The 10,114-nt window shown below is 54.0% G+C and overlaps 2 protein-coding genes across 3 annotated transcripts in view; one reads left to right on the forward strand and one right to left on the reverse strand.

The window, feature by feature from the left end:
- The window catches only part of RABEP2 (rabaptin, RAB GTPase binding effector protein 2), a 15,820-nt gene extending 10,767 nt beyond the window's left edge, over nucleotides 1-5,053 (forward strand). The window contains exons 6-11 of the mRNA XM_003795855.3: nucleotides 367-522; nucleotides 3,108-3,285; nucleotides 3,428-3,439; nucleotides 3,543-3,598; nucleotides 3,935-4,051; nucleotides 4,437-5,053. Coding sequence (XP_003795903.1) covers nucleotides 367-522; nucleotides 3,108-3,285; nucleotides 3,428-3,439; nucleotides 3,543-3,598; nucleotides 3,935-4,051; nucleotides 4,437-4,538 — 621 coding nt within the window. The 3' untranslated portion in view covers nucleotides 4,539-5,053. The remainder of the gene's footprint in view (nucleotides 1-366; nucleotides 523-3,107; nucleotides 3,286-3,427; nucleotides 3,440-3,542; nucleotides 3,599-3,934; nucleotides 4,052-4,436) is intronic.
- Nucleotides 5,010-10,114, reverse strand: part of ATP2A1 (ATPase sarcoplasmic/endoplasmic reticulum Ca2+ transporting 1) — a 21,253-nt gene continuing 16,148 nt past the window's right edge. Inside the window, exons 13-22 of one of the 2 annotated variants that reach the window (XM_003795758.3) lie at nucleotides 9,569-9,694; nucleotides 8,941-9,159; nucleotides 7,703-8,038; nucleotides 7,322-7,542; nucleotides 7,019-7,221; nucleotides 6,752-6,837; nucleotides 6,538-6,671; nucleotides 6,317-6,434; nucleotides 6,017-6,134; nucleotides 5,010-5,291 (exon numbers count right to left, since the gene is read on the reverse strand). In XM_003795758.3, coding sequence (XP_003795806.1) covers nucleotides 5,266-5,291; nucleotides 6,017-6,134; nucleotides 6,317-6,434; nucleotides 6,538-6,671; nucleotides 6,752-6,837; nucleotides 7,019-7,221; nucleotides 7,322-7,542; nucleotides 7,703-8,038; nucleotides 8,941-9,159; nucleotides 9,569-9,694 — 1,587 coding nt within the window. In that variant the 3' untranslated portion in view covers nucleotides 5,010-5,265. Of the gene's footprint in view, nucleotides 5,292-5,871; nucleotides 6,135-6,316; nucleotides 6,435-6,537; nucleotides 6,672-6,751; nucleotides 6,838-7,018; nucleotides 7,222-7,321; nucleotides 7,543-7,702; nucleotides 8,039-8,940; nucleotides 9,160-9,568; nucleotides 9,695-10,114 lie in introns of those variants that run through there. The other variant, XM_012808912.1, reaches the window with a different exon arrangement.

The following is a 10,114-nucleotide window of genomic DNA, read 5'->3' on the forward strand; positions in this document are numbered from 1 at the left end:
GTCATTGTTGTTTTGGCGGGTCCAGGCTGGGGATTCGAACCCGCCACCTTAGGTGTACGTGGCTGGCGCCTTAGCTGGTTGAGCTATAGGCGCCGAGCCTCTGCTATCTTTTAAAGTTGGCAACTACTTTAAGGTTTAAAAATAATATGGACCAAATAAAATAGCCAGCCTGGGCTCTGGCTGCCAGTATGTGACCTCTGAGTTAACCAGGGTATCTGAGGAGTGTGGCAGTTGAGGTGCTCAATGAAGGATGCTCCTTTCTTGCTCAGGTGCTATGGGGTATGGCTTTCTGGCAGTTATCCTGGAAATTGGGTTCGGGGCTTGGCCTCTTGGTCACCTTCACTGCATTGTACTGTTTGTCCCTAGGCAGAGCTGGTCACCTCCCACAAGTGCCTGCGCCATGAGGTAAAGCGGCTGAATGAGGAAAACCAAGGGCTCCGGGCAGAGCAGCCACCATCCTCAGCTCCACAGGGCCTGGAGCAGGACGAGGGTGAGGAGGAGTCATTGCCCACTGTGGTGCCGGTAAGTGGGGTGTGGATTCTGAGAGTCTAGGGCCCCCTGAGGCCCCTTCTCCTTGGCCAAACAGGCATTGGCTGGGACCCTAGTACTGGGAGCAGATCTAGGCTACTGGGTATTAGCTTGGCCTACACATTTGACTTCTTGAAGGCAGTTTCCTCATCAGAAAAATGGGAACTTACATGTTTCCCAGCATTGGCATGAAGAGAATAAAGTGCTTGACCCAAAAGAAGCAGTAATCTGGGTTTTTTTGCTATTTTTTTTTAAGTGACAGAAAATTTACTATGTTAAAGTTTATGACCAGCCTGGGCAAGAGCAAGACCCTATCTCTACTAAAAATAGAAAAGCTGGCTCGGCGCCTGTGGCTCAAGCAGCTAAGGCGCCAGCCACATACACCTAAGGTGGCAGGTTCGAATCCAGCCCGAACCTGCCAAACAACAATAATGGCTGCAACCAAAAAAACAGCCGGGCGTTGTGGCGGGGCGCCTCTGGTCCCGGCTACTTGGGAGGTGGAGGCAGGAGACTCGCTTGAGTCCAGGACTTGGAGGTTGCTGTGAGCAGTGAAGCCATGGCACTCTATCTACGCAGGGGCTCAGCTTGAGGCTCTGTCTCAAAAAAAAAATAGAAAAGCTAGCCAGGCATTGTGGCAGGCACCTGTAGTCTCAGCTACTCAGGGAGGCTGAGGCAAAGGGATCACTAGGCCCCAAGAGTTTGAGGTTGCTGTGACACAGGTCACTACAGCACTCTACCCAGGGCACAGAGTGAGACTATCTCAAATAAAGGAAAAAATCCACAGTGTTGAATCCATTATTATCTTTGTTTCACAGCAAGCTGTTGTCATTGAACTATGCATGGCATCTGTTGACTTACCAGTATAATGGGGTTTATTAATAAGTTAATGTGGGTGGCTCCTATAGCTCAGGGGTAGGATGCCGGCCACATACACTGAGGCTGGTGGGTTTGAACATGGCCTGACCAGCTAAAACAATAATGACAACTGCAAGAAAAAATAGCCAGGCATTGTGGCAGGTGCCTGTAGTCCTAGGTAATTGGGATGCTGAAGCGAAAGAATTGCTTGAGCCTGAGTTTGAGGTTGCTGTGAGCTGTGATGCTACGGCACTCTGCCCAGGGCTACAGCTTGAGACTGTCTCAAAAAAAAAAAAAAAAAAAAGAGCAGCGCCTGTGACTCAAGGAATAGGGCACTGGCCCCATCATGGATACCAGAGGTGGTGGGTTCAAACCTGGCCCTCGCCAAAAAAATTTAAAAAATAAAGAAAGAAAGCTAATGTAATAGAAATTATAGGCCAGGTACAGTGGCTTACACCTATAATCCTAGCACTCAAGGAGGCCAAAGAGTGGATTGCTTGAACTAAGAAGCCTGAGACAAGCCTGAGTAAGAGACTCTGTCTCTATTAAAAATAGAAAAAAATTAGCCAGTGTGGTGGTGTCTATAGTCCCATCTACTGGGGAAGCTGAGGCAGGAGGATTGCTTGAGCCCAGGAGTTTGAGGTTGCTGTGAGCTATGATGATGCCACAGCACTCTACCCAGGAAGACAGAGCAAGACTCTGATCAAAAAACGGGAGGCTTGGCTCGGCGCCTGTGGCTCAAGTGGCTAAGGCGCCAGCTACATACACCTAAGGTGGCAGGTTCAAATCCAGCCCAGGCCCACCAAACAACAATGACGGGGGCAACCAAAAAAATATCCGGGCATTGTGGCGGGCACCTGTGGTCCCAGCTACTTGGGAGGCTGAGGCAGGAGACTCGCTCGAACCCAGGAGTTGGAGGTTGCTGTGAACTGTTGTGCCACGGCACTCTACCCAAGGGGACAACTTGAGGCTCTGTCTCAAAAAAAAAAAAAAAAAAAAAAAGGGAGGCTCAGTGCCCATAGCTAATGGTTAGGGCGTCAGCCACATACATCAGGGCTGGTGGGTTCGAACCTGGCCCGGGCCTGCTAAAACAACAGTAACAATTACACCACCAACAAAAATATCCAGGTGTTGTGGTGGGTACTTGTAGTCCCAGCTACTTGGGAGGCTGAGGCAAGAGAATTATTTAAGCTAAAGAGTTTGATGTTGCTATGAGCTATGACACCGTGGCACTTTATGGAGGGTGACATAGTGAGACACTGTCTCAAAAAAAAGAGGAAAAAAGAAAAAGAAATTATGGTATGACAATCACCTAGAATATCCCATACCCTGACAACTACAGCTGGCACTGCCCACATTTTTTGGCTGTGTTGGCTTTCTTATTTTTTGGTGCAGGGTTCCTACATAAACAATGGAGTGCTACTTCACTTTAGTTGTTGAGACTTTATAAAAGGGTATCTTGCCTTAGGGAATCTTCTGGAACGTTGACTTGGCACCTTTTCCAAGCTTCACCCACTGGCACTGTGGCTGTGGCTGGTGCTCTTCCACTGCTGTACTGTGGAGTGTTCATCCCTCTTTCCTACTGTGGGCATGTGTGCTCTTTCCCATTTTAGCCGTTTCCTTCCTTTCCCTTCCTTCCTGCAATCTCCATCTGGCCAGAGGGGCACACCATCCTGCTCTCCTGCCCCATGCTCAGCCTAGCGGGTGACTCAAGTGTCTTCCAGGAGCTACAGCAGCTGGTGCGCCGAACTCGGCAGGAGGCGCGAGCCCGGCAACAGGCCCAGGAGCACGCGGCTGAGCGTCTGCGGATTGAGATTGTGACACTGCGGGAGGTGCTAGAGGAGGAGAAGGCAGCCAGGGCCAGCCTGGATGGGCAGCTGAGGGTGCAGCGTGAGGAGACAGGTGAGGGCAGAGGAGATCTTCCCAATTCACAGGGCACTCAGCCTCCCTATGGGGACGACCCAGGCCCAGTGTGGGCCACGGGAGGGGAGAGGAGTCCATGTGAGCCCTGGCCATGACCTTTCCTTCTTTTTTTCCCACACAGAGGTGCTGGAGGGTGAGTCAGGACTGGTGCCCACCCAGGGGCTGGGTCAGGTTGGGAAGAAGAGGGGGTGTGGGCCTGACATTTTGCCCTGTCTTGCCCTCGTCTGACTTCCCAGCCTCCTTGTGCAGCCTGAGGACAGAGATGGAGCGGATGCAGCAGGAACAGAGCAAGGTGAGGCTACACTCAGGGTGGACCCTCACCAGCTCCTCCTACCCTCTGTGTCTTCCTTCACCCAAGGGTCAGGAAGTTCTGGGGAAGCTTCCAGGCTCCCACCAAACAGAGGAGGTCAGAGACGGGGTGATGTAGAAGGGGCGTGGCTCAAGAAGTAGGGCGCTGGCCCCATATACTGGAGGTGGCTGGTTCAAACCCAGCCCTGGCCAAAAAAACTGCAAAAAAAAAGAAGGGGCAGCTGTGTCTGGACCTCCTGTTGCTTTAGCCGTACCCCCCCCCCCCCGCCAAATCTGACCTAAGGTTTAGCCAGCCTGATTCAGTGTCCTGTTCCCCTAGGCCCAGCTCCCAGACCTCCTTTCAGAGCAGAGGGCCAAGGTGCTGCGGCTACAAGCTGAGTTGGAGACCAGTGAACAGGTGCAGAGGGATTTCGTACGACTGTCCCAGGCCCTGCAGGTATGACATGTCCCTGCCCCACCAGGCTGGCTGATTATAAGTGGCCAATCCTGGGTCTTGCATTCTCCCAGTTGGGGGCATCCCTTCCTCCTTCAGAGGCTAACATGGTCCTCTCCAAGCTACTACTCCATAAAAAGCTGAAGCTCTCTTGTGTACATGTTGGCCAGTTGTGTGAAGCCCTTAGTGCACAGCCTCCCACATAGGCCTGCAGCGCGTTCATGGTATCAACCACATGGTGGCCAGCCACTCATGGGTCTGCTCAGGTTGCTGTCACAGGACCCTTTCCTTCACTGACCCTTCTTTCACTGTGGGTTAAGGCGGTGGTGTGGCCACCATAGAAGCCTGGCAGGTGGAGTTGAGGCTGTGTCCCGCACCCTACCCACAGGTGCGCCTAGAACGGATCCGCCAGGCAGAGACTCTGGAGCAGGTGCGCAGCATTCTGGATGAGGCACCCCCAAGGGATGTCAGGGACATCAGGGACACCTGAGAGTCCAGGGCAAAGACCCCCTCATCCTGGGGAAGACACCTTTCTCTACTCTTGCACCATGAGGTCTGGGATTTGGGAGTCTTGGATGGAGTCTTCACCCTCTCCTAGCCAGGGGTTGAGGTGACAGGGCTGCCACTGCCCTGCCTCTCTGGAGCCTCTTCTCAAGTGGTGGCTGGGCTTTTTGCTCTCAGGGATGACATCTGGATGAGGGTCCTAAACCCCTCCCAGAAGCAAAGGGTCAGGCCCACCCCTGTGGCTTTCTGGCTGATATGTGGCCATCCCAGCCAGTTCATAATGTCCCTTACCCCAGCACAGTAGGGCTTGTGAAGGCTGGGAGTTCCTGTCCCATCTGTGAAGTGCCCCTACCCCCAGGCCCTGGGATAGGTAGCTGCTCTCTAGTCTGCATGACACTAAGACGCTTGTCCACAGGGGCTCAAACCAGGCCTCAAGACAAGCACAGAGGCAAAGCCAGACTTTTCTGTCATTTATTTTCAATAAATAAGCAGCTCAGCTCAGTCGGTCGCCTTGTCCCTGCAAGCCCCTCGGGGTCAGGAAGGGGGGATTTACAAGGTTGAAAGGGAGGGTTGGATGCTAAGTGAGGAGGGGAAAGGTAGGGGGACATTGTGTTTATAAACAGAAACACTTCAGGGGAGGGGAGGGATCTGTGCCACAGCTCTGGCTGAAGATGCATCACTATCAGGGTGGGGAAGATGGGACAAAAGGATGGTTACTTCCTTCTTTCATCTTCTGGATCTGGAAGGAGAAAGGGAAGGGATGAAGCAAGTGTGGGTGGGTGGAGAGAGATGTCCGCCAGCTGAGTTCTTGGCACACTCACCTGGCCATGTGAAGAATCACCCAGCCCCATTCCACCTTAACTCACCTGTCCCCAGACACCATTCCCCCCTCCCTACCCCTGCAGCCCCAGCAACAGAGACAGCCCAGCCAGCGCGTCGCGTCATCGCAGCGCAGCACAGCAGACAGTGGTACCCAGGGCACCTCTGGGCGGGGGATCTGGGAGTGGGTGTGGCACACCCAGTTGGAGGCGCGGCAGTGGCAGCAGCGGCAGTGGCTCCAGTTGGAGCCACAAGCGCAAGTGACCTTGAATGCAGAGAGGGCTGGGGGCAGGCGGCGGGGGCACAGCAGCTGGGGCACAGCAGCTGGGGCTAGGGCAAGAAAGGGGGTGATACCTGTGACACGGTTCAAAGAGATGGAGGAGGGGGAACAGTTATCCTATGGCCAGAGAGGACAAGAGACACTATTGTCAAGGATGGGGGGCAGGAAGGGGCCGAGGAGGTGGCCCCATGGGCACAGAGGGAGTAGGAGAGGGCTGGGGGCTACTCCCTGGTGAACGCTGATCCTGCCAAGGCCTAGGAGAACTTACCCACCTGGAAAGGAAGGGGGGGCAGCGCCCATCGCAGCGCAGAAAGTAGGGGCTGTAGGGGGTGGGGCCCACGGGTGTGGGAAGGGGCACTTCCTACCTTCCAGGTAGTTCCGGGCAACGAACTTGAGGACTTCATCAAGCCCAATGACAGGAAGTGAGATCTTGAGGACCATGAGCCACTGGGTGAGATCCAGGGCCCGGAGCTTGAAGATCATCTGAGGGTGGGGCAGAAGTATAAGGAAGGACAGATGCCCTCCCAGAAGTGGGTGGACAGGGAGTCAGGATGGTACTGTCCAGGCTGGGGCCCCCCTTGCTACCTGTCCACACTTCTAGCAGTAGTGGTCACAGTCCCTATTGGGGCTCCCTGGGCTGGGGCATGGGAAGGGGGCAGGCTCACCGGCAAGGGGTCAACGTAGAGAATGAGGAAGTGGAGGGACATGGAGAGGCAGATAGAGCCCAGAAGCCAGATGTTCACCCAGGGTGGCATACGCAGCAGGGACTGGTTCTCAGACAGGCTGCAGGCAGCGATGGGAGATACAGGGCAAAGATAGTGAGGGGCTTGGAGGAGTAAGGACAGAGGCCTTGGGGGCAGGCAACAGGAGTGATGGGAAGGCCCACCTGTTGAGTGCGTTGCACATCTCGATGGTCACCAGCACAGACAAGGCCATGGTCATGGGCTCAGGGGCCTCAAAGATCTCACAGTCCACACCCTCAAAGTCAGGGCTCTCTTCTGTGCACTGCATGAAGTGAGTCTGTAGGGGAATGGATGGGAGTTTGAGAGCCCAGAGATGTCTCCATGCCACCCTCCCAGTTGCTGCCTCTGTTCTCCTACCAGCTGGCTGTAGTTAACATGAGGCCCGTCCTCTGCATACAGGAACCACCAGGCAGCTGCTCCCACTGTGGCTGCACCCACATAGCCTGTGGCAGAGAGAAGGGAGTCAGGGATCAGGGCTGGGGGCTGGGAGCTTCATGTGGCCATGGACAGATAGCTGGTGGAGGAGTGGAAACCTATAAGATAGCTGCACTCAGGGATCTGATGTCCCAGAGAAGGGGTCAGTCTTGAGGGCTAGGAAGGGTTGTGGGGTCCCATCTTGCTCACCCCCAATTGCCATGTAGCGGAAGAAGAGCCAGCCACTGATGAGGGGCTCCTTAGGGCTCCTGGGGGGCCGGTCCATGATGTCTAGGTCTGGTGGGTTGAAGCCCAGGGCTGTGGCTGGGAGCCCATCAGTCACCAAGTTCACCCACAGCAACTGCACAGGGATCAGGGCCTCAGGCAGCCCTAAGGCGGCTGTCAGGAAGATGCTGCCAAAAGGAGGCGGTTACACATCTGCTTGCCTCCCAGACCTGTGGCTACCCTCCACCCAGCCCCTGCTCCTCCAGGATGCCTGCCCTGGTTGCTCACCAGACCACCTCACCCACGTTGGAGGAGATGAGGTAGCGGATGAACTGCTTCATGTTGTTGTAGATTGCACGGCCCTCCTCCACAGCAGCCACAATGGTGGAGAAGTTGTCATCAGCCAGCACCATTTCAGAGGCAGTCTTGGCCACAGCAGTGCCAGATCCCATGGCAATGCCAATCTCGGCCTTCTTCAGGGCTGGGGCATCATTGACCCCATCGCCTGTCTGAGTATTGGGGGATGTTGCTCAGGGTGCCTTTTGCACACCCCTCCATGAGACCCCTCCTCTGGGCCTGAATCCTCTCCTCATGCATCTCCACTGAGGCCCTCCCTGCCCTGGACCCCATACTCCCACTAAGAAGCCCATAGCCTCTTGGGCGTCTCACCATAGCTGTGATCTCATCGAAGGACTGCAGATACTCCACGATCTTTGACTTGTGTGCAGGCTCCACACGGGCAAAGCAGCAGGCGCGTCGGCAGGCTTCCCGCTGCTCAGCCAGGGGCAGGTCGTCAAACTCTCGGCCTGTGTAGGCACGGTCTGCTACTTCCTCATTCTCCCCAAAGATGCCAATTCTCCGGCAGATGGCAATGGCTGTGCCTTTGTTGTCCCCAGTGATCATGATCACTCGGATCCCAGCATCCCGGCAGAGCTGGATAGAGCCAGTGACCTCCTTTCGTGGTGGGTCCAACATGCCTACCACACCAACAAATGTCAGGTCCATCTGGGAAGATAGAGCAGATAGCAATAGGTCAAGGAGAGACTTGGAAAATGAGTGGGGTGGGATGAGATGAAAAATTGGGAGTGGGAGAGAGCCTGAGTCCTGGGCGAAGCCTCAGGGCCTAGTGTCAGAACTCAGTGGGATCTTGGAAGCTCAAAAGCAGATGTTTGTCGTTCATCTGTGTACTTGCAGGTCCTGGCAATGCCAGGTCTGCCACAGGTCCAGATCAGATAGTATCTTTCACAGAAAGGCATTTTGAGCTGGAAGTCAGAGTAGTGGTTTCTGCTTTCAGTGCCACCATTTGGCCTGCAACTTTCAGCAAATCCCTATTACCTGCCAGGCCCCTATCTTCCTTCTATAAAATGAAGGAAGTGGACCTTGGTGTTGTTCAGAGGGCCAGTCCACCACAAGTAAGGAGTCTCACTGTAAAAAACATGTCTGTTGGGCCCTGCAGTGTGCTGAATGTTGATTCCTGTTCTCATCCAAGTGCCTTACCCATCAAAGACTGGTCCACAGATCACAATTTTTTTTTTTTTTAAGAGATTTGAGTCTTGCTCTGTTGCCCAGGTTGGAATGTAGTGGCTAAGTCATAGCTCACTATAACCTTGAATGCCTGGGCTTAAGCAATCCTCCTGCCTCAACATCCTGGGTAGCTAGAACTACAGGCACAAGCTACCAAGGTTGGCTCACAGATAACACTTAAAGTAGTACCATGGACCATGGACTAGATGACTCACAAAGTCCTTTCAAACTCTAATGTCCTGTGGATTGTATGGCTTGTGCTATGAATCCATCAATTTGACTGACAAGATAGGAAATAACAAGGGTGGTGAAGGGTGTGAGGCAGATGATGGAAACCCAGTGCTTTGCCAGCTTCAGGACAATGGTTGGCCCCATCTGCTCACCTCGTATTCCATGAACCTAGCAGAGTCATCCAGGATCATCTCCTCTCGCTTTGGGGGGGTGTCGCGGGTGGCCAGGGCCAGGCAGCGCAGAGTGTCCCGGCCAGTACCCCACTCCTTGATCACTGCCATGATCTTCTCCTTCACTGGCCCTGTCAGTGGCACCCGGGTAGTCCCAACTCGAACGTAGTTGCAGCGGTCAATAACCCCCTCAGGGGCACCCTGGGAGAATAGGACAGCATTCAAAACCTTCTGCCTAGCTCGGGCGCCTATAGCTCAACCGGCTATGGCGCCAGCCACATACACCTAAGGTGGCGGGCTAGAATCCAGCCCAGACCCGCCAAACAACAATGACGGCTGCAACCAAAAAATAGCCGGGCGTGGGCGCCTGTGGTCCCAGCTACTTGGGAGGCGGAGGCAGGAGACTCGCTTGAGCCCAGGATTTGGAGGTTGTTGTGAGCTGTAATGCCACGGCACTCTACCCAGAGGGACAGCTTGAGGCTCTGTCTCAAAAAAAAAAAAAACCTTCTGCCTGCCTTCCAGGGTGAGGGAGAGGAGGCAGGGCAGGGTAGGAGAAGGGTCCCAGATTAGGAAGAAGGGGTGGGGGCTGAGGCACATTCCTGTTTCTGACCTTGATAAACATCTTGTTGCCCACAGCAGCCCGAGAAGATTTTGCTGGGGAACAGTAGACAGACATGGACTTTCTATCTCGGGAGAACTCCAGGGTGAATTCTTTCTTCATTAGCTGACGGATCACCTGTGAGAGAGGATAGAGAGGGGGAGACCAGATCTCTTAAAATCATCCAAAGATCTGGAGTGGGAGGCCAAGACAGGCAGATAGCTTGGGTTCAGGACTTCAAGACTAGCCTGAGCGAGAGCAAGACCCTGTCTCTACAAAAAAATAAAAATAGGGGCGGCTCCTGTGGCTCAAAGGAGTAGGGCACTGGCCCCATATGCCGGAGGAGGTGGATTCAAACCCAGCCCCAGCCAAACCTGCAAAAAAAAATAAAAATAAAAAACTTAGCTGAGTATTGTGGTGGGTGCCAGTAGTCCCAGCTACTTGGAACACTAAGGCATGAGGATTGCTTGAGCCCAGGAATTAGAGGTTGCTAAAAGGTGTGATGATACCTATGTACTCTACCCAAGGTGACAGAATGCGACTCTGTTTAAAAAAAAA

This window comes from Otolemur garnettii, unplaced genomic scaffold (assembly GCF_000181295.1).
Source record: "Otolemur garnettii isolate 467f Iridium unplaced genomic scaffold, OtoGar3 scaffold00096, whole genome shotgun sequence".
NCBI classification, from domain to species: Eukaryota; Metazoa; Chordata; class Mammalia; order Primates; family Galagidae; genus Otolemur; species Otolemur garnettii.